Source organism: Uloborus diversus, chromosome 2 (genome assembly GCF_026930045.1).
Source record: "Uloborus diversus isolate 005 chromosome 2, Udiv.v.3.1, whole genome shotgun sequence".
Taxonomy (NCBI): domain Eukaryota; kingdom Metazoa; phylum Arthropoda; class Arachnida; order Araneae; family Uloboridae; genus Uloborus; species Uloborus diversus.
The window spans coordinates 54,768,855-54,792,742 of record NC_072732.1 but is presented as its reverse complement, the minus strand read 5'-3'; the positions used below and the strand labels follow the sequence as shown (position 1 = coordinate 54,792,742).

At 35.6% G+C, this 23,888-nt stretch overlaps 1 protein-coding gene across 1 annotated transcript in view; it reads left to right on the top strand.

Moving 5' to 3' along the window:
• LOC129216322 (uncharacterized) overlaps positions 1-23,888 on the top strand; it is a 33,750-nt gene that overhangs the window by 2,833 nt on the left and 7,029 nt on the right. Inside the window, exons 2-5 of the mRNA XM_054850533.1 lie at positions 6,777-7,012; positions 9,064-10,470; positions 10,852-11,593; positions 12,590-12,659. Of these exons, the coding sequence (XP_054706508.1) occupies positions 6,777-7,012; positions 9,064-10,470; positions 10,852-11,593; positions 12,590-12,659 (2,455 nt within the window). The remainder of the gene's footprint in view (positions 1-6,776; positions 7,013-9,063; positions 10,471-10,851; positions 11,594-12,589; positions 12,660-23,888) is intronic.

The following is a 23,888-nucleotide window of genomic DNA, read 5'->3' as shown; positions in this document are numbered from 1 at the left end:
GAATGTTAGGCGATTTGAAATGGTGAACAGTTTTCAAATTAAGTAGATATTGTTCTTTAAATTTAACCCAAAAATGTTTCAAAAGTGTAGTTTGATATTGCTTTCTTTTTATTAAGGACTCTCTAGTTGACACTCTATTAACTAACTCAGCAAAATTAAATGGATAATCGTGATTTTTCCTTCCATATTGCAAAAAGTCAAGAGGAGTTAATGGCTTGGGCTCAGGAAAATGATTAGTAACGTATGTTATAGGTCTCGAATTAACGACGTATTCGATTTCAGTCAAAACAGTTGAAAGTTCTTCAAACGTGAGAAGAGCTTTTCCGAGAACTTTTCTGAGTGGATCTTTCACTGATTTTACGAGACGTCGTAAAATCCGCCCCACCAGGGCGCCCTTTCTACTATAAACTTCCAATTAATGCCACGTGAAGATATAAAATCTTTAAATTCCGAATCTTGTAGAATGTTATAGAAGTACATTAGATCTTTATTTGCGGCTTTGAATGTTTTTGCGTTATCCGAATAAACAACGCTGCAACTACCTCGCCTGGAAATGAATCTTCTAAAGGCTAGTAAGAAATGCTTTGTCGACATGGAGGACACTAATTCTAAGTGAATTCCTCTAGTTACAGCATAGGTGAAAATTGCAAAATAAGCCTTTTTACCTTCTTTATCACATTTGTAAAGTATAGTTCCTGCAAAATCAAGGCCACAAATTTCGAAAGGTGGATTTTCTACAATTCTGTCTTTCGGAAGTTGCGCTGTTATTTCGTTAGCTGGTTTGGATTTGTATTTTCTATAAATGAAGCATTTTCTAAGTACTTTCTTCACTAGTTGTCTCCCCTTCGCTATCCAAAACTTTCTCCTAAGCATTACTAGAGTAGCTGTTACTCCGATATGAAAGTTCTTAGTATGCTCATGTAATATTAATAATTCCGAAAATTTAGAGTTTTTTGGTAAAAGGATGGGTTGTTTCTCGTCTAGAGAAAATTCCGATTCATCTAATTTCCCTTTTATTCGCAAAATATTCCTGGGATCCAAGAAAGGTACTAGAGAACGAATTTTTGAACTATCGCTAACTTTTTGAGATCGTTCTAAATCGACTATTTCTAACCAATAAGCTTCTCTCTGAGTTTCTTCAATCCAGTATTCTTCAGATAATTTAAGCTCATCTGTTTCGAGAGCACCTTTCTTTTTCGACGTGTTTCTTGCGTTGTGTGTAAATCGAAATACGAAGGCAGTTACTCGCAATAGTTTGAGATAACTGCTAAATTTATCAATGTTTACGAGCTTTTCGCGATTTTCGAGGATTTTTAGCGAAACTTCTCTAAATTTATATTTTAGTTCTAGGTCATGATGGCTGACGTTTTGGGCCTCTATTTTTGGCCAAAACTGTTCTGTTTGGCTAAGCCAGGGTGGTCCGTGCCACCAAAGTTAACTGTCTTTCAATTCCCGAACAGACATTCCTCTGCTTACAATATCGCTTGGACTGTCCCTCCCAGGGCAAAAATTCCATTTCGGTGGTTCAGTCAGTCTTTGAATCTCCTCTATCCTATTTTTGACGAACGGTTTGTAACAGGATGGTTCCCCTCTAATCCAATGGTAAGCTATAGAGGAATCCGTATGAAAAAAAGCAGGACTTCTCAAATTTTAAAGCTTTAGAGACTTTAGCACACAACCTAGCAGAAATCAGTGCTCCCATCAATTCCAACCTCGGCAAAGAAAGAGTCTTTAACGGGGCAACCCTGCTCTTGAAAGTGATGAAACTAGTTGTTATAGTCCCGTCAGTCTTAATGACTCGAAAATATATTACAGTTCCGTAGGCCCCTTTAGGTGCATCCGAAAAGGAGTGCAGTTGCACATCAACTGTGTAGGAGTCCGAGAAATGACAAAAGCGAGGTATTTCAACTAAACTTAAGTCCTTCAGTTCAATACACCATTGTCTGAAAGGTTTTGTAATAACTTGGGGCATTTCGTGGTTCCAAAGAAGACCCATTTCCCAGACGCGTTGAATGAAAATCTTCAAACGAATTACGTAAAGAGCTACAAATCCTATAGGATCAAAAATTCGACCAGCAACTTGCAACAGGAATCTTTTTGTATCAATTCCTTTCGATACAAGGGATATCAGATTTTCTACGTTAAAATAAAACAAATCCCTGTCAGCGCCCCAGGGCGTGCCTAATACTTTATAGTTTATCATGTTTTGACCAATTGGGTTTGATGACTTTTCTGTAGAAAACCCGTTCTTCTCCCACAGTTCTCGCAATTCAGCCGAATTAGTAGCCCACTTGTGCTAGGGCATATTTGCTTCTCTAAGAATCTGGACGCATTCTAAACTGGTTGTGTATGCTGACGCAACAATATTTTGACCTCCTATGATGTCATCCACGTAACAAAATTTGTTTAACAGTTCGTGAGTTTGCGGAAAAATAGAAGAATACTTCTTCAAATGGTGTTTGATAGTAGCACATAAGAGGAAGGGGGAACTATTTATTCCGAAGAGAACACGATTGAACTTTAGAACTTCTCAAGAGTCGGAAAAGGAATATGGATTTTCAGTCCAAAAGAACTTTGTCACATTTTTATCTGACTCGTCAATTGCTACATTCGAAAATGCCTGTTTAATATCAACTGTGAACGCAATTGGATGCTTTCGAAATGATAAAAGTTCAAACAAATCAGGATACAAATTAGGTCCAATATGCAAACTATCATTTAATGAAAACTTGCCCTTTTTATGCGAAGATGCATCGAAAACAACTCTGAGCTTGCTAGACACCCTATCATCTCGAATTACTGCCCTATGGGGCAAATAAAATTCTAGGCTATCTACTACATTTGATTCAGGAACACGCTCTACAATGTTTTGCTCTATGTAACTATTTACAACCTTCTTATTCTCGGCATACAAAGAATGATCATTTTGAAACCTGTAGCACAATTTTGAAAATCTTTCATATGCCACTTCGTAATTGTTTTCAAGCGATTCTTTAAAATTATCCTTCCAAGGGAGTTTAACTACATATCTACCATCTTGGAAGCGAATACTAGCTTCGAATTCTCGTAAAATTTTGTAATCATTACAACTTACATCATCGTTAGCTGATTCGATTCCAAGATTTTATAATTGCCAAAATGTCACTAATTGTTTTGAAATGTTTTCCTCAACCATTACTTTCAGGGGCGAAAGAATCACCTGAATTTTTATTTGGAGAGCCTGATATTCCAATTAAACACCACCCATAGAGCGACTCAGCAGCTACAAGTTTTCGATTAATACGTTTAATTCTACCTGTCATGACGTCATAATAGTTATCAGCACCGATTAAAACTGAAACACTAGCGTCCTTATTCGAAGTATCAGCGAATTTCAAATCTTTCAAATGCTTGCTATAAATGGAAATATCTACTGCAGGCGGCGGAATATGTGCCGCGGATATTTTTTCTATTTCTAACGTCTCGATTTCCAAATACGAATTCGGATCTTCTGTATCTTCCAATCTTATTTTAACTACACTGCTCAAAACAATTAGGGGAGCACATGGTTTTAACAAAATTACGCAAAGATGCATACTAATAAATAACAGAAAATGTATGTACATATAAACATCCATAATTTTAAGCCTACCAGGAAACGGAAAAAGAAAACTTTATATGCCAATCAGTGTTCATGACGTCAAAAACCAGAAAAAGGAGATAAGAGCAGAAATCGAGATGTTGCAGAAACGTCCGTTTTATTGCCGTAACTGTGAAATTCGATTGCACAGTATTTTTTCTTGAGACAAGGTTACTTGAGAATGTCTTAACAGAGTGATTTACCGGAATCCATGACATGACATCTTATAGGCAGACTGGAATCCGCGCAAACATAACGTAGTGTCGCGGACGCTGTTTGAGTCTCCAGAAGTGTTGTTGCAAGGCTTTGGAATCAATTCCAAGAGACAGGAAATGTTAGACGTCGACCAGGGCAAGGTCGGCCACATGCCACTTAAGCAACTGATAACCAGTATATACTGTTAATAGCCCGTCGAAACAGAACAGAGAATGCTACGCAGCTGCAAAGACAGTTACTCTTGGCAACAGGACGAAGGATGTCCAGCCAAACAGTACGTAATCGGCTTCATGAGGGAGAGCTCTATGCACGTAGGCCAATGGTCCTCATTCCGTTGATCCCACGCCACCGTGCTGCCCGAAGATGATGGGATGCTGAACATCGAGATTGGGAGCAACATGATTGGAGCCAAGTGTTGTTTACAGATGAGTCCCAAATCAGCCTAGAGTGTGACATCCGACGCTTTCTGGTATGGAGGGACAGGGGCACTCGAAATAACCTCGCATTCATTCGTGAAAAGTCACAATACAGATGAGTTGGTTGGATGGTATGGGGTGGAATCAGCATAGGCGGACGTACGGACCTGCATATCATTCGGAATGGCACTTTGACTGGCCGAAGGTATGCATACGAGATACTGCGACCTCATGTCATCCCTTACTCTGGAGCCATTGGAGATTCCGTTGTTTTCCAGAATGATATTGCCCGACCGCATAGAGCTCGTCTGGTAGAGAACATGCTTGAAGCTGAAACAATACAGCGTATGGAATGACCAGCGTGCTCTCCTGACCTGAATCTAGTCGAGCATGTTTGGGACATGCTCGGACGACGCATTGCTGCGCGATCAAGGCCGCCTGTTACTGTTCGAGACTTGGAAATTGCACTTCTTGGGGAGTGGAACAGTATTCCCCAAAGTCAGATAGATAACCTCATCGCATCCATGGCAAACAGGTGTGCAGCAGTCTTAGGTGTTCGAGGAGCCCACACGCCTTATTAAAACTTATGCATCATGTCTAAACAGTGTCTTTTTTCATCATTTACATGTAACCAAATTGTTGCCCTAAATCATCTTTTAGCGTTTTTTCCATACTTTCAAAGCATTAAAACTTAATTCCAATTATTTTACGTCTTTTTTTCTGTATTGCGCATTGATACGCGTGTACTATCCATTGTATGCCAATACATGGCCGTCTCGCCCGGTTTTCTTCACGTTTTTGCTTGCTCCCCTAATTGTTTTGAGCAGTGTACATTAAACGTTTTTTCAATAGGAGACTTATCTCCGAAGGAATAAACTGTTAGATTTTCTTTTCGAATGATGGGAAGTTTCAACAATCTTGAAAATTTCCTACCTACAAAACTTCTTTGAGCCGCTGTGTCGGCTAACAAACGACAATTTCTATATTGATTATTATAACGAGCAACGACCGATGCGGTTTGCAATAAAACTCTTTGCGATTTGTTTTCAGTTTGACAAGAAGAAACGTTAGTAACATTATCATCAGATTCTTCTAGAGGCAGGGTGAAAGTTGTTTTATCCGAATTCTGATAAAACCGATAAGTGTTTTGGGGTGCGATTTTAAACCACAATACGAACACCCTTTTTCTTCCTTAAGCTTTGGACAAGAAGAAATTGAGTGTCTATTTGAAAAGCAAAAAAAGCAAAGTCTATTTCTTCTAGTAATGACAAATACTGACTCACTTAGATGATTATGACTTACCTTACTTTTTAAACAATATTTATAAAGTAAGTAAAATTGTAATCTCCCTCTAAGTAAAAAGATTCATTTAATCAGAATACTCAGATAATTGAAATTTATTCAATTTGCGATAGTATTTATTCTCTTTCTCTCTCTCTTAAAAAAAAATTAAGAGAAAGAGAGAAGAAAAAAAGCCTGTGTTTTTCAGAATTTCTCAAAAGGCCAATTAATTTACTAAGAACATAAATATTATTTACAAATAATACTTTAAATTTGGACACAAATCATAACGAGTAGATCGTTCTGTTAGCACGAATGGGGGGGGGGGAGTTTTTTCTCCTTTGCTTTAGGTTCTAATTTGTTAAATTAATCGTCAATTATTATAAGTGTTGCAACTTAATGTATAGCTTGTTTAGCCTATATTTTCATTCATATACTTGCCCAAATGGTTTCCAGTCCAAAATAGTGAATTTAGACACATTTTCAGCACCCCAGTGACAGCTTTACTTTTTTGTATTTAATGCTCGTTTTTTTTCCTTTTCTTTTCTCTCATCAGAAAAGGACATTCGCTTTTCTCTTCATTTTCATTGAACTATTCAAAAAAGAAACAGTCATGATTTTTTGTTTTAAGATTTTGGAAGATGTGTTGTTACTATATAAAGTCCTCCCGAAACTGGGGGGCCTTGCCCCTATGCCCCCCTATAAATCGACCCATGCCCTTCTGAGCTATTCAAAAAAGAAAATTATAATAATAATTTTTTTATTTTAATTTTTGGAAGATGTGTTGTTGCTACATAAAGTCCTCCCAAAACTGGGGGGGGGGGAGTTGCCCCCTCTGCCCTCCCCATAAATCCGCCCATGGGCACAAAATCATTAGTAGTTCTTCCTGTGGTGAGCTATAAAACTGCTTGGTATGAATCACTATGTGCTTGATATCCCAAGCGGAAACTTAACTCTAAGTTAAAAGCTACTTCCTGAAGGTTAGCACAGACTTTTTTTTTCAGTTAGGGCCAAAGGACCCCAGAACCAAATTACCCCTTATCCACAATTCTCGAAAAATAAAGATTATTTAATGTCAGACAGAGAACTAAGATTTAAGTCATTGAACTACGTATAAAAGTTCATCCGTTAGTGTTTTCAACAAAATAAGTCAATCAAAAGTGCTTTTGTCCTTCTCCTAATTTTGTTGTATGACGTTGTAGGGATGAATGGAAAGTCACAAAATTAATCATTACTTTTTACAGGACTTTGGTTTGATTCAAGTGAGAGGCTAGTCCTTCAAACTTGGCTAGAGAAGTATCTCTCTTGGGCACCATCAGACTATGACGAAAGTTGGAGAGACGGTTGTTTGCTATCAATTCTGCTCAATAAACTACAACCAGGATGCATTCCAGATGCTGAGAAGTTGGATTCTGAGTACAGTTTGCGAAACGTTTACCACGCTTTTGATGTTCTGGAAGAATATTTCAACATTAAACCGGTAATGTATTTGTATTTCTTTACCGTTCCATAGGAATATTTACGAGTAAGAGATATATTTGTTCAGAAAAGTGTATTACAACGTTAAATCGCACAAATTAACAGAGAGCTGCATACACTTGTTTCGGGAGTACAAGGACTTCCTTTTTCAATGCAAAACAGGTGAGCGTGCGCATAAAAAGACATGAGAGTTTAACCCCAAAATAAGTAATAAGTGTATGCAATACTCTGCAAAGTTGTGATTTAGCTTCGTGATATTTTCTTCAAATGCTTGCAATTGTTTTCATGCTTCTTACAGATTGGGACTGAAAATTTTGGGGGGGGGGGGGGGGGTTCCAAAAAAAAAATTAAAAGCTATAGGATTTTTAGCGGCAGCAAAAAAATAAACAAAAAAAGTACAAAATTTTGCTATGGCTGGTTCTTAGAGCATATGAGTGATAATAGATGCAAATTTAGCAGCTTAACTCACGTTTTTCTTAAGATTTTGATGAATTATGTGCACAATAATTTTCTCCTAAGAAACACTTAGACATGAATTAGACTTACATTATTTACACCGAAGTATTTTGAGATGCCACAAAGTTTGGTAATAATTTCATCAAGTAAGTATGGCTTGTTTTAGTTAGACAATTGATTAACTAATATCTAAACAATGAATGCATAAACTAAAAGTTACTGCTTGTGCAAAATAATGCTTCGTAAACAGATATACAAAGTAAAACAAATAATTATGATCTGAAAATTTTGAAACTTCTGTTTTTTTTTTTCATTTCTAGTTTTGGTTTTCATTGGAAAATAAAATAAATAAATGAACAATAAAAAGTTAGACCCCCTCACTTGCCCCCCCCCCAAACCACCTTATTGAATATTAAAAAATGTCGATTTGAGAAAAACCCTAGGCTGGGACCAACTTTCGGAATTTTTGTGGGTCACAAAACATTTTTTGAAAGAAATGAAAAAATAAGTGTCTTCTAAAATCATTCAAAGAAACCACTGTAAAAATTTTAGCGAAATCAAAAATGGCATGTATCTGACCTGCCTGAGTCTTATAAAAACTGGCTCTTAACAACCATTAACTTTTAATTATTAAAATATTTTGACTTTAGCAGTATAAAACTAAGTATAAAAAATTAAGAACAGAACCATTAAATTTAACTGTTGTCGGTAATACAACCAAACTTCGATGATGTAAAATTGTGTCGTGCTGTTTCGTTTAATTTCTTCCAGCGAATATTTTGCTTTTAATTTAGCTTTTTATAGCATTTAAGATGTTTTAAGAATGTCTACGTTTATTAAATTTCAGATTTACTGCTTTAGAAAGTAAGGTAAAGAAAAATAATCTTCAGATTAAAGACACGTTTTTAAAAGTTTCAAAAAACTAGCTCACGAAGAAATAAACTTGGCGTGAACTCGATGTGTGTAAGAATGAAATAAATATATTTTTCAAAAAGCTAAAAAAATAATAATAAGAGCTCAAATTTTAGACACAATGTAGTCGAATTTGTAATTACGTCTAAAAATAGTTTCGTAATAGTAGAAATTTCGAGATCCCTATATTTGCATATATAGCTTTCGAATGCAACAGTAAGCTCTCAAAAGTTTTGAGAAAATTGCCACAAGATCGTTGGATTGCTCACGATCGCAAATTGCCACATGATCGCTGGAATGTATAACATGAAACAGCAGCTTTTAGCGCTGGGATACAATTTTTGTGCCAGAAAATCTTTGTTTTCAATGTTTAATGACTACATTAAAAATTTTGTTTTCCACATCCGTTTACCTGGCAGCTTCGTTTTTACATCCATTATTCAATATTTAGGTATTAGAAAATACTTTTCGAAGAACATATAGTCACATGTTTTTTTTATTTTGATATTTTCTACAAGAAATTCATCCACTAGTTTCTCCAATTTTCAATCACGCACTTTATTAAATTTCGTTTTGAAAACGCCAAAGTTAGTGCTTAAATACACAATAACCGAAGTAAATTCAAATTAAATAAATGAAATTTAGATTTTAAAAGTTTAATGTATTTCTTTTATCTTAACTTAGGATCTTTCACCTGAAGAAATTGTGACCTGTGCCAATGAATCGGAGAAGAAACTTTATGATCTTCTTTCGCAGCTAAAGCAAGCAACCGATATCAGAACTGACAGTGAGGAAACCATTCCGAAAGCGGAAATACTCGAAAAAACAGAAAGTGATGAGAATGCTCTCAATAAGCACTGCATTGCCAAAGGAACAGGCTTAGTTGTAGGATTCGTTGAACGAATGACTCATTTCATCGTGTTTTTCGCCAACCTAGCTGACTTGGACGTGGTCGTGGATATCAAGGGACCTTCAGAAACAGTTTGTAGTGAAAGAATAACGAAACGTTCGCCAAAAAAGCGGTGTTCGACTACAGATATTATGGAATACAATTCCAGTCCCATACTTCGCTCTGTTTCCAATCCTGAAGACAGAATATGTTACGAAGAAGAAAAAGAACTCATATCCAGAACAATACCTTTGGAGTACGAAATTTTGCCAAATCAGATTAACTTTGCTTACAAACCACTATACAAAGGGCCGCACAAAATATCAGTCTTGTGGCATGGACTCCACGTTTTTGGCAGTCCTTATACAGTAACCGTAGAAGATCCATGTCAAGTAACAAACGCAAATAACTCTGCGTACATTAAACCGGCTCTTAAATCTTTTAATTCTGAAGATAAATCCGTTACCAAAAAGCCTTCAGTGCGCTTTCAGGATTCAAAAGAAAAATTTGGAAAAACTCTGAAAAAGCGTGTTTTGAGGTACATTGTTAAAATTGATGGCAAAGACGTGGCTGTGGACACTAACAATACCGATTCATTAGCAACAGAGCTATTGAAAATGGATTATGACTACGATAACAACTTTTCACTTTGTAGAAGAAATAGCTGGGGATTTACGGGTGACGCTGAACGCAAAGTCAGCGTTATTCGACAATTCTGTGTTGACGTAGATGTCATGGAAGCTCAAAGCAAACACAAGAGATCCAGATCATTAGTTTTAGACAGAGAAAACAGTACCACATCGAGAAGCGACTCTCTTGATGATTTAAGACTTAACTGTATAAAAGAAAACAGCATTAAAAAGGCTCAAGATTGCTACTCAAGTGAAGATACATTCCCTCACATGGACTTTGATTCGAATGAAAATTTAGTGGAGGAAGATGCCAACATAGAATTTGAAAACCTTGACTCTCCAATTGCTGAATCATCGTCTTTTGCTGAAAGACATATGAATTCAGAAGAAGTGAAAGAAGAGCTTATAGTAAAATCGTGTTGTATCAAAGATGAATCTAAAATCAAAACTAACGATCTGATCTCATCGTTTTCAGCTGAAACACTGCCACCCAAAGCTGAAAACTTGAATGAAGATCCGAAAAAGAGTTCTAATGTTTCATGCGAAAATATTAATGAGCAATTGTCTGAAGTAAGTAAAAGGGATAATATAGAATCAAAATCTGATGAACTAAAACAAATTCCCTTCGAAATGTGCAATGGTTCGCACACAAGAACAAGTAAAAGGTCTACAAAGATTCCCATTTTTATTAAGAGAAAATCTTCTAGCTCATATAAGGCAGCAAACAAAAAACTACCGAATTCTCAAAAGAATTCAAACTTTAAAAACTTGAAAAGTGCTAAAGAAAATAAACTAGATAAAACCTTTAAAAAGGGTACTCGTTCAGTAAATAAAGATTCGATCGATAAACTTTCAACTTCCTCCTATGGTTCTGATTCGTTTAAAAGCAAGTGCGATGAACAAGATAGAGAGGAATTAGGTGATTTAACAGCACAAACGATTGTTAATCAGCCGGAAAACATATCGAAGCAAATAGAAACTGAAGTTGCAGACTTTAATTACTACAATATTCAACCTTCGCTAGAAGATTTAACGGACATTGCTAACGTTGAATTGGGAAACGGTGATGATGTAAACAAATATGATCATCGAAATCCATCTAGCTCTTCTTCAGAATATATGAATAACACAAAACCTTTGTGTGACGCATCTATACCATCTCCTACATTCATTTCGAGAGGGATAAACCACAGAACAAGCAATGAGATTTGTCTCACTTCTTTACATTGCTGCAATAAATTTGAGAAGAAATTAAATAAAATTGGCGTCAAAGAATTACCTCGTAATTCAGCAACAACATCTTCGACGCATCAAAGTGACAACGTTGTTGAAAATAAAAAGGCACATCCTATCAAGACTCATTCATTGTTGTCGATAGGTCATTACAATTTCAAACAGTTTAACCCACCATCAGAGATTGAAGCTTCTTTTCGAGTGAAAAACCGAATACTAGAATGGGAAGCTACAATATCTGGTGAACATCAAGATCTTAAAAGCTCAAAAAGCGTCCCCATAACAGAAGTACTCGACACAGTAGACGTCAAGGCCAAGTTGTCATTTTGGGAAAGTGCTTATAAAAAAGAAGAAACAAATTCATTGGAGAATGTAGAGCTACACAGACATCTTTTAAAAGGCAGCCTAAGTTCTGATGAATCCAAAGACAATTCTGGTGACATACCGTTTGACAACACAGGTAGTGATTTGCCAGAGATAAATTTCTAAGTACTAATTTGCTTGGTGTTGTCGTTACGTCTTTTTCATTTGTTATATTCCTATTGTGTTTGTCTGTAATGTATCATTGTACAATGTACCATTCTAATTTGTGTTCTTAGCTAATATTTGTGAATCTTCCTCAATTGAATGTGATTTGTTAACTTTTGTAATCAATTGACAACGGTAAAAAATGGGACTTTTTTTCCGCAGGAAACTCACTATTATAAAATTGATGAAATCAAACATATGTAGATGTGAAATTATATTCCAGATACTGGAATGTATTAAAGTAATGAATTTTGATTTTGTTCCCAGATAATGCATTTTTTCATCAGTCCATTTTTTCTCAGTTGAAGATTATTTTGATAGCAATTTTTGAAACACATCCTTTACTTTTGATGCATTAGGTCAGTTGGGGTAAATGGTAAAGCTCTAGACCAAGCTTTCTGAATAGTAGCCACTGGCGACCAAAGTGACAAAAAATGGTAGGCACTTTTGTGGTAGATTTTTTTTTTTTCTAAAGTATTTCCATAACGCAAAAAGTGAATAACTTATTCGCTGTTTGTAATATTAACTACAAATTTAGGGATTCTGTTCTACAAAAACAACAAACAAAATTTTAGTGGAATTATTTTTAATATAAAGATATAAACATCCAACGAAAAATGTATATCGAATTTTTAAATAGTATAATACAAATTTGGATCAGAACATTTCTGATCTTTTAGTAAGAAAATTTTTGTCTAAAATAAATAGCGAAGATGGAATTGGAAGCGTAGTTTTGTCGCGCGATGTTGCTTTTTACAAATAAACAAATGCATAGTCGCCACTTTTGACGACTGGGACTTGAGTCTTTTTGGCAGCTATTTTCAATGAAATAGTCGCCAGTTGGCGATTGACGACCGCTAATCTAGAACTTTTGTAAATGGACACATAATTACAATGTTTCAACTTTAGATCTTTCAATTTATTTTAGATGAGCTGAGCAATAACATTTTATGGAATTTGTTCCACACTACAGAAATACACTCCCTGAGAGTAACTGGGTATGAATATCTTGACTTTGGGACTGTTTGTTAGCGAATTACATCATGTTTAACGTTACCCCCATCATGTTTCCTTTTACCCCAGAGAATAGGGGAAAATGGAAACGCCGCATTTATTTTCCGTATGAGATAGATAATCGCAATATGCAACAGTTTAGAATCTTAAGAGATCCTACGCCAACAATACTGCATCTCTGGGTAGTTACTCCCAGGCGACACGCGGAATCCTTCAAATGAAATCTAAAATCATTAAAAAAGAAAAATCACTCAAATTATGCGCTGAATTCATGCAAAATAATCATAAAAATAATTTACATCGAAATTTCATCTTCCAAAAAAAAAAAAAAGAAAGAAAGAAAGAAGAATGAACACTTTGCTTTTATTTAACACAGGGTGTTATGGAAGGTATGGAGTGGATGAAAACACCTAATTACACCTCAGAAATAGCAGGGAACATAAAATTCCGACTTAAACTATTTAGTTACCTTCTACAATGCATATAAAGGTAGTTGAAACTAGTTACATCGTTTGTAGACCTGTTGCAAAACAAATGTAAGATCGATGAATTTTTTTTTTTTTAACTTTTTTCCCAATGTTATAACGAGCGGGCATTGAGATGGAATAAAAGGTGGAGAGAGTGAAGCCTTAAATTTTGAAGCATGTATCCCAAGTCACGTGATATATTTAAAAGTAAAGTATTTGAAAAAAATCCGTTTCTTCCACTCACTTCACGTAAAACGTGTCGAAGTGGAACCACGTGACTTGATATCTTTGCCTGAGCCCAGGGGCGGACTGGCCAGGCCGGGTAGTCGGGGATACCCGACTGGGCCAACCGCCGAGTGGACCACTTTAAGCAATTTTTTTTATTGAACTTAGTGCATTTAACTCACATCTAACATTTTAAGTGTCATAATAGAAGAAAAAATGAAATTTGTTCAGTCTGTGGGGAAAAAGTGTTTGGAAGCAGGTATATTTTTCTTCCATCCTTAGCCAGGGGCCAAAGTAAATAGCCGAAGTCCACAGGTGCGAATGCTTCCCTCTCTTATCTTACTTTCTCTCTAGGTTTTAGAGCTCTGGGGTCCATGGCTCGCGCATTGAGGAAACGGGAGGGGGCCAGAGAAATTAAGATCCGACGCGGCCTGAAAAAGGGCCCGGGACGGAAAAAAAAAGAACTTTCAAAACTTATATTAGTACGTCTGTTAACAAAAACTGGCCTGCACCATTAGCGGCCCCGGTCCTGCTATAAATGTGTGGGCCATGCTTTGGGGTCTTGATACATGAGCAGCGTCATGCATAAGACGGGGGGGGGGGGGAGAAGGAGCATCTGTTGGCCCGGTTCCGAGCCTGAAGGAGGCCAGAGATTTTTTAAATGAGGGGTGAAATACATGTAGGGACGTAGTGGAGGTAAACAAGATGGAGAGCGGCCCGTAAAAGTCATTGTGACAGGCCTCAAAAATTTCTGCACACGCCCCTGGTATTCACTGGTTGCGACAGATTCAACTAGATGCTGTCAGTTGACCATCGATTTCATTAGTCTGTTGTAATTTATCGCTATACGAATATTTTCATCTTAGAATCGCATCGGGAAAGCAAGTCTGGATTACGATAAACTGAATCTGAAACAGAATAAAATATCGGCTTAGAAGGCGAGTTTCTGAACATAGGCGGATTTAGACCTCAGTTCCAGGGGAGGGGGGGGGGCGGCAAGATTTTTTTTTTTTTTTTGAGCTGTATTAGTTGTAACCAGGGTTAGATTTAGACTTAACGGGTTCGCCAGGGTTGCCAACTTTGGAAAAACAATTTGAGGAGCATCTGTACTGATTTTTAGGAGAAATTTAAAAATTTGCGGAGCAGTTCGGAATTATGTATAAAGATCAATAAAATTAACTAAAACCACTTATCTGATTTTTTTAAAAGCTTTAATAATCATTTTAAGCACTAATATGAACAAAATAGCTTTAAACACAATTTCAATTTTTGAGTATAAGCATCTTTAATTTCCCATATTTACGTATTTGTTATGATGAAATAGCAAAATTTAAGCTTGAAAACTTCGGCAGGGAAATGAGGAGCAAAAGAACTTCTTTGCGGAGACGCGGAGTTTCGCCATTTTTACGAAGCAGTTGGCAACCCTTGGTCCCTATGGTATTTCAGGTATGAGGTCCCTTTGTAGTCCTAAAGTCACGATAGTATTAAGTCTACAACTGAGGACTTTGATGCAGGAACGAGTTAAGTCCAAACTTTTCCTTTTTTAAAAATTCATTTTTGCGTGTGGAGAATATAAATGTTCCGATTGGTGCAACAACGGAACACAAATGAAAAAAGCAGGACTTCTCAAATTTTAAAGCTTTAGAGACTTTTAGCACACAACCTAGCAGAAATCAGTGCTCCCATCAATTCCAACCTCGGCAAAGAAAGAGTCTTTAACGGGGCAACCCTGCTCTTGGAAGTGATAAAACTAGTTGTTATAGTCCCGTCAGTCTTAATGACTCGAAAATATATTACAGTTCCGTAGGCCCTTTTAGATGCATCCGAAAAGGAGTGCAGTTGCACATCAACTGTGTAGGAGTCCTAGAAATGATAAAAGCGAGTTATTTCAACTAAACTTAAGTCCTTCAGTTCAAGACACCATTGTCTGAAAGGTTTTTTGATAACTTGGGACATTTCCTGGTCCCAAAGAAGACCCATTTCCCAGACGCGTTGAATTAGAATCTTCAAACGAATTACGTAAGGAGTTACAAATCCTATAGGATCAAAAATTCGACCAGCAACTTGCAACAGGAATCTTTTTGTATCAATTCCTTTCGATACAAGGGATATCAGATTTTCTACGTTAAAATAAAACAAATCCCTGTCAGCGTCCCAGGAAGTGCCTAATACTTTATAGTTTATCATGTTTTGACCAATTGGGTTTGATGACGTTTCTGTAGAAAACCCGTTCTTCTCTCACAGTTCTCGCAATTCAGCCGAATTAGTAGCCCACTTGTGCAAGGACATATTTGCTTCTCTAAAAATCTGGACGCATTCTAAACTGGTTGCGTATGCCGACGCAACAGTATTTTGACCTCCTATGATGTCATCGACGTAACGAAATTTGTTTAACAGTTCGTGAGTTTGCGGAAAAATAGAAGAATACTTCTTCAAATGGTGTATGATAGCACATAAGAGAAAGGGGAACTATTTATTTCGAAGAGAACACGATTGAACTTTAGAACTTCTCAAGAGTCTGAAAAGGAATATGGATTTTCAGTCCAAAAGAACTTCGTTACATTTTTATCCGACTCGTCAATTGCTACATTCAAAAATGTGTGTTTAATATCAATTGTGAACGCAATTGGATGCCTTCGAAATGATAAAAGTTCAAACAAATCAGAAGACGCATCGAAAACAACTCCGAGCTTACTAGATACCCTATCATCTCGAATTACTGCCCTGTGGGGCAAATAAAATTCTGGGCTATCTGCTACACTTGATTCAGGAACACGCTCTACTATGTTTTGCTCTATGTAATTATTTACAACCTTCCTATACTCGGCATACAAAGAATGATCATTTTGAAACCTGTAGCACAATTTTGAAAATCTTTCATATGCCACTTCGTAATTGTTTTCAAGCGATTCTTTAAAATGATCCTTCCAAGGGAGTTTAACTACATATCTACCATCTTGGAAGCGAATACTATCTTCGAATTCTCGTAAAATTTTGTTATCATTATAACTTACATCATCGTTACTGGTTCGATTCTAGGATTTTCTAGTTGCCTAAATGTCTCTAATTGTTTTGAAATGTTTTCCTCAACTATTACTTTCATGGCGAAAGAATCACCTGAATTTTTATTTGGAGAGTCTGATATTCCAATTAAACACCACTCATAGAGCGATTCAGCAGCTACAAGTTTCCGATTAATACGTTTAATTCTACCTGTCATGACGTCATAATAGTTATAAGCACCAATTAAAACCGAAACACTGGCGTCCTTATTCGAAGTATCAGCTAATTTCAAACCTTTCAAATGCTTGCTATAAATGGAAATATCTACTGCAGGCGGCGGAATATGTGCCGCGGATATTTTTTCTATTTCTAACGTCTCGATTTAAAAATACGAATTCGGATCTTCTTTATTTTCCAATCTTATTTTAATTACATTAAACGTTTTTTCAATAGGAGACTTATCTCCGAAGGAATAAACTGTTAGATTTTCTTTTCGAATAAAGGGAAGTTTCAACAATCTTGAAAATTTCCTATCTACAAAACTTCTTTGAGCCGCTGTGTCTGCTAACAGACGACAATATATATATTGATTATTATAACGAGCAACGACCGATGCGGTTTGCAATAAAACCCTTTGCGATTTGTTTTCAGTTTGTCAAGAAGAAACATTAGTAACATTATCATCAGATTCTTCTAGAGGCGGGGTGAAAGTTGTTTTATCCGAATTCTGATAACGCATCGATTGCGTTCTTGGAGCGGATGGGCCGAATTTTGTTTTTCTTTTATGGGAGAATGAAAAGATTGAGCTCTTTCGCGACTTTGTATTTCTTCACCTAAGAACTCGAGAAGAGCTTTCAAATCCCAATTATCACTTTTATTCTTTCTACTAAATGCAAGAGTTAATTCAGAGAGCAATACTTTCAAAATTATCGGGGTTAAAAGATTACCGTACGATTCTGAATTTATTCCTAAGCTTTCGAAATTCCTGATTTCAGTTTCAGCTTTATTGTATAATTTTCTCAAACTGTTCGTATCACTTGTCTTTTTTATGGGAGCCATGCTCAAAAGCGATCCTAAATGTGCATTGATGAGCAAATTCTTTTGTCCGAATCTAGATTTTAAAAGTTCCAAGGCTGCATCATAATTACTTTCTGTTAATGCAAATCCGGAAATTGGTTTAGCTGCAGCACCACCTACTTAATTCTTAAGGTAAATAAGCTTCTCAATTTTAGATAAGCCGCTATTTTTATCTATTGCATTTTCAAACTGACTAATGAATTCTAGACAATATATGTGGTCACCGTAGAATTTATTAACAGTTTTGGCAATTTAATCGACGATCTAGTTTCTTGTTGTACTAGACCACTAGTTTTCAATGCTGAATTGGATAAATTAGCGGGATTAATAGTAGGAGGTACAGCCGGAGGTGTTAGAGCTGCTATTCTTTGAGTAATTTGACATTTATAAAAAATTAAATTTTCCATGAAATCTTCACATTGTTGCACTTCTTTTTCGATATCTTTTGCTTCGATAACATTAAGAAGCTCATTATCAGCCACTTTAAAACAGTCAATTTTATCAATTAATTGATTGTATAATGCTTCTAAATTACGAACATTAGTTTCATTTACTAAAGTGAAGTCTAAACTTTTAACGAACTTAGTGGCACTGCATTTAAGCGCTTTACGCTTATTTTTTTATCTTTTCAGCATCCATACTAATTGACATACAAATTGAAAACAAATAACTCGCCCAAATTTCTTCAGTTACTATGTCCAACGGTACGAAACAACAACGATGTTAATATAACATAAGAAGCACATCACTATTCGACGAATTCTATCAAATGGTTGTGCAGTACCTTGCGGCCGATGCACCATAAAGAAAATGCTAAGGCAACTATCTAAAAACATAAATTAACTTTATTTGGACTCGACATACGAAAGTGCTTCAAAATTGCCCTTGCAATGCGAACTGCCACGAGACGACCAACATCAACAAAAATCGAGCTATCGAATGCCACGAATCCACGATATATCGATACATTAACAGAAAGAGAGCTAACTAAATTGAACCGATAGGTGGGAAATTTGCATATCGAAAAGCGCCCTCTTGCGCACAGGTATACTTGACGATTTTTATGGACATTTTCCACACCTTCTCTTTCAACGCTATTAAAAATTGTAAAATTACGTTTTTTGACATCAAATTTGAAAATATCGCTTGGAAGGGAACTAGAACCCTGTGCCCCGATTATTTTCTTAGGCCTATATAGATCAACCAATTTCGAAAATTTTCCGGGGGAATTTACCTGATTCCTCATTTCTTTCCGCGAGTCCTTCCTATGTTGTCAGTATATAAATCTAAAGATGTGCCTTTTCATGCTTATAACCATAAATATCCTTTCAAGGCACATAAAAACTGTGTCAGTGTTAGCTGTCTTTTACGTTTCACAATTTTCTTTTTTTTTTTTATAACTTTAAAACGTGATTTAGGAACTTAAAGAAAAATATGAACTAGTGGTAGTTTAATGTCTTTGCTCGAGCAATTTACAGAGATGGGCCAAAATATTATTTTGCCGACTGGGTCAAAGTCAGGCAGTCCGCCCCTGCCTGAGCCTATCCTGAGCAAATGATTGCGGGCTTGCTCCCTCAATTTACTTACTCCTGCTCTAAACATGCGGTCTCGCACACTATCTTCTATATGTTAAAGCTTGACCGCGGAGAGATAGCGGATGACCTTGAAGCGGAAACATCATTTGTAGTATGTACACTGTAAAAAATCTCGGAAAACTCTCTGAATATACAAAAAAGTTTTCCGTAATACACAGATTCGTACGCCCTCCGCAGTTTTCTGCGATAATCAAAAACGTTTCCCGTTTAGCAAGAAAGTACGAGTCGACGCATGCGCAAGTGACACGGCAATTTTATAGTTCAGCAGCAAATCTAAACTGAAACTTTCGAAAGCGCGCAATGAAAACAACTGCTGACTCATGTATGCGAAGTAACACTCATCAAGGGGATTAGTAGAAGTTTTGTTCCTCGAATGAATTCACTGAAGATAATGTTAAAGTCTTATATTTTCTTGCTTATGTATCGTCATGAGATTGAATTTGAAGCTATGTCACTTATTTTTAAGTACGAAGTGCAAATTCTCGACGCATGCTCGCGGAAGGAATACAAACTGAAATTAAAAACCAAATAATTGCCGAGAGGACGCCATGTAACTTCATTGCGTCGCATAACTTGTGTAGGTAATTTTTCTTGGATACTTTTCTTCTTTCTACCAAATGGGTAATTTTTGTTGGCAGAATTTTATTCTGTCATAAAAATCACCTTTTTGGTGACCAAAGCCTGCAAAAGACCACCACCGACGAATAGGTAAGTCGCTTTGCAACTCTATTACTTTAAAGAGATTTAGTTCATATAAATCTCGTTAAAAAAAACTATTTTCTTCAGTATAATTTTTTCGTTGTGAACTATTGCAATTTGAAAATATTTTACATTACATAGAACACATATTTAAAGTGCAAGTGTGTCTAGTTATATTCTATAAAATTTATGAATTGAAGATTATAAAAAAATTTAAATAAGTGTTATTGTGTACTTTGTTTTTATGTGGAAATCTCAGTTAATATTTGGCTGAACATTTATGTATCAAGCATTATGAATTAAATGTTATAATATGCAAATTGTCAGGTTTGATAGTTCGTCCTATCTCTTGTAATTAGGAACATAGTGCTTCAGTATTATCTAAATGACGATATCTCTTTAAATATTTGCATTAGCGAAACGCTTTAAATTAGTTAAATGTGTATTAATTTATTTAACAAATACATACATATATGTATTTAAAAGTGTCTTCATTTTTTTCGTTTTACGAGCCTCAATTTTACCAAAAGCAAAAAAAAAAAAAAAAGACTTAATAAAATAATTTTGTATTTTTACACCATATTAAAGTATTTGACTTATAATTTATATGATACTTTGATTTATAATGTATATGATACTTTGATTTATAATGTATATGATGTTGCTTTTTCAAGGGGGGGGGCGCTTCATAGCATTTTATGGGTGCACCATCACTCTTATGGTGGGGGGGGGGTATTCTCGTATATATGAAATGGAAAAATCATGTAATAGAGTTCAATGTTTTAATAAATAAAATATATAATGCATTTTGCGCACACTATAAAAATAAAATCAGTAACCTATTTTGAGTAAGTATTTATATTTGTGATGAGCTGGAAAAGGGCAAGAACAGAAGAATCAACCCGAATGGTTCCAGCAGAGGGACTTGGTGTCATATTTAAATTCATCAATTTCTCTGTTGGTACTTTTCGGTACACTTTGTTCGTCAGATAAATTGACTTGAGGTGAACGAATTCCGGAACGCGAAGGGTAGGTAAGTCCTGTCAAATTTTATCCAAAGATAAAAACTATCAAGTTTGATACAAGATATGTTTTTAAATTCTGCATTAAAAATACAATATGTTGATAGTTTTGTCTTGAAAATATTGAGAGAAAAACTGAAGTTTAAGATTGTTTAACAAACAATCCCCACTTTTCAGAAGGTACCCCCACTCCAATTCCCCGACGATTTTGTGATTAGGAATGAAACTAGTAGATTATTTCATAATTTTTCAAAAATTTATAACTGTGCATATGTTATGCTGTTAACCATGCTATTTGTCATTAGAAATTCCAAAAAAAAAAAAAAATCCACGAATGATTCTAAAATTGCTTGTATTATTGCTCTTAGATATGAAAGAATTGAAACTGATATGGTATGCAATACTATAATAAAGAATTAGATTTTAGAAAAAATCACGGAAAAAGGATTCCGAAATTCTCGGAAACGTTTTTGAAAATTGTTTGGAGAATTCCGAAATACTCGGAAACGTTTTCGAAACTTTCATGAACCACAGCTGCACAGAATACTCAGAAACATTTCTGGAAATTACGGAAAGAGGATTCCGAAATACTCAGAAACGTTTCTGAAAATTACGGAAAGAGGATTCCGAAATACTCAGACACGTTTCTGGACATTACAGAAAGAGGATTCCGAAATACTCAGACACGTTTCCGGACATTTCAGAAAGAGAATTCCGAAATACTCAGAAACGTTTTCGAAAATTTCATGAACCGCAGCTGCACGATATACTCAGAAACGTTTCCGAATTTTTTTTACAGTGTATAATCGGCCAGAAAATGCCAATTACTAAGAGGTGTGTTCTCGCTGATCCTATTTATTACAAAATAATAACAAACAACCTATTACAAATGACACAAACGATGTTTCCTCTTCAAGGTCATTCTCCATCTCTCCGTGGACAAGCCTTACTTAGTCTTCTCTCACCAACAGTTTGTTTCAAAATCAACACAAGTGTGGATATTAAATTTTGTTTCCGTTTACTTAATTATTCCTTTGACCCCAACTGACCCTTCATACGCTGTAAATATTTAGGAAAAATTAGTCGCATTTAAACCGAAATAAAAATAATTCTCAGAGGAAAGTCATTCCCAGTGCAGCGGGAAAATACCAAAGTAAAAACGTTTCCAACTGATATCAAAAAAAAAAAAAAAAAAATGCAGAAACTTATAAAAAATATTAAAATGTAGAAAACATAAAAGAAAAATAAATGTTGAACAATTTTCGGGAATTACGTTAAAATATTTTGGCAGTAACGTCTGAGCAAAAATCAAGTGTAATTTATACATGTCATTAAGTAGTGCATTTTATCAACATTAATATTTTATTTTTCTTTGTATATCTACTCTTGAAATATCGTTTGCATATGAGGCAGTGAGAGGCAAAGGGATGGAAGTGTCAAAATTAAAAATTTGGAGGTAACCAATACAAATAGTAGGAGAACCTCTCCTCTGTCGTTAGGCAAGAGATAGTACTAATAACCCTGGTAGATGCTGCTATACAGCCTGATTTAGAAACAAAAACCAATGAAAGTCTACCTCTTTAAACGCATTTTACTCAAAACTTGAAAATGTCCACTTACATCCCTTTCCTTCTCACTGCCTCACATGATCAAAACAAGAGCTTGAAAAAAATTACCCAACTTATATTTTTAGAAAAAGCGAACTCAATTTGCGGGGCTCCAAGCATCGGGAGGCCCTTAGGCTGGATTCCCGTTAGCCAATGCTTTAATCCGAACTTGTCAAGAACTATTGTCAGTCTAACATCATTTCGGATGTTTGAAAATTCGTACAAGTGTGTTTTAAAATGTGCATAAAATGTAAAAGCAATTTTATTTTTCGTTAATACTAACGAATTTGGGAAATATAAAGGTCATCTATAAACATGTAAACTAATTTAGCAGTAAGTTACCGCCCCTAAGCCTTCTTATTAGAACACTAATCATGACTGATGAGTTTCTAATAAGAACGAAATTTCACTGTCTGGGTGTGATACCTGTTCTGTCTGGTACCTTGCATGTAGATAAAATAATGACGTTTCTCGTATAGTAGTACCCATTGCAACTTTTTCGATCTACAACATTTAAAAAGAATTCATTGGAGCAATTTTTTTTAAAAACTCAAGAGAAATAAAATGTTCCCTCTTTTTTTCTTCGAATTTCCAGGCTTGTTACGGGATGGGAAAATATTTTATTATTATTTGTTATAGGTCTTCATCAGTGAAAACAGCTCCGAAAAAAGAAAAAACATTGGAGCAAAATTCTAAAGTCCCAAAGAAACGGCAATTCTCCATTTTTTTTCGAACTTCCAGGCTTGTTGCGAAATCGAAAGATTTATCTTATTTTAATAATTTAATTAGTTATCTATATTTTGTTTCTTACGTCTATCAACTTTTCCGCGTTGTAGCTTGTTGAAAATATTTTTTCCCCGCCACCCATGAGGAACAGCAATAATTTTCGTAGTGCTGCGGAAAGATAGCGGATGAACATTAAGTGGAAACAGAATATTTTATTTTGTAGCAGGTAGGATCGGTGAGAACGCGCGAGCAGCAAAAACTTTACTGCTCGCACTTTCTTGCTAATCTTACCTATTACAAGATGAAGTTTTCGCTTCCAGTTCACCCGCCATCTCTCCCGTGGCACATCTATACCAGATCCTTCATGAACTGCGGGGAGAGCCTTGCAGCGTTTGTAAAGAATATCAACTTCTGAACGTTACTCCCGAAAAATTCCTACAACCAGAGTCTGAAAATGCTTTCCTGCAGTATTATCATAGCAGAAGACTTCTTAGCAGCATTTTTTTTTCTTTCCTTCCTTTCAAACAATATATGCGAGTAATTTTCAATATTTAAGACTGTTCCCAGTTCAATCTAAAACTTTTAATACCGAACTTTTTCATATACGGTTACGCCTGATGAGAGGAAATTAGGTCTTAATTACTTTTCCAATATCTGTATTGTTGTGGAGATAAAAAAAATTAAGTTAGGTTACTTTGAGTATAGGTTATTTTAAGTATAGGTTACAAAATCATTCACGAATAAGTTGGATTGTAAGTACCGATTTCGTTGTATGAGAGAAAAAAATTCAGG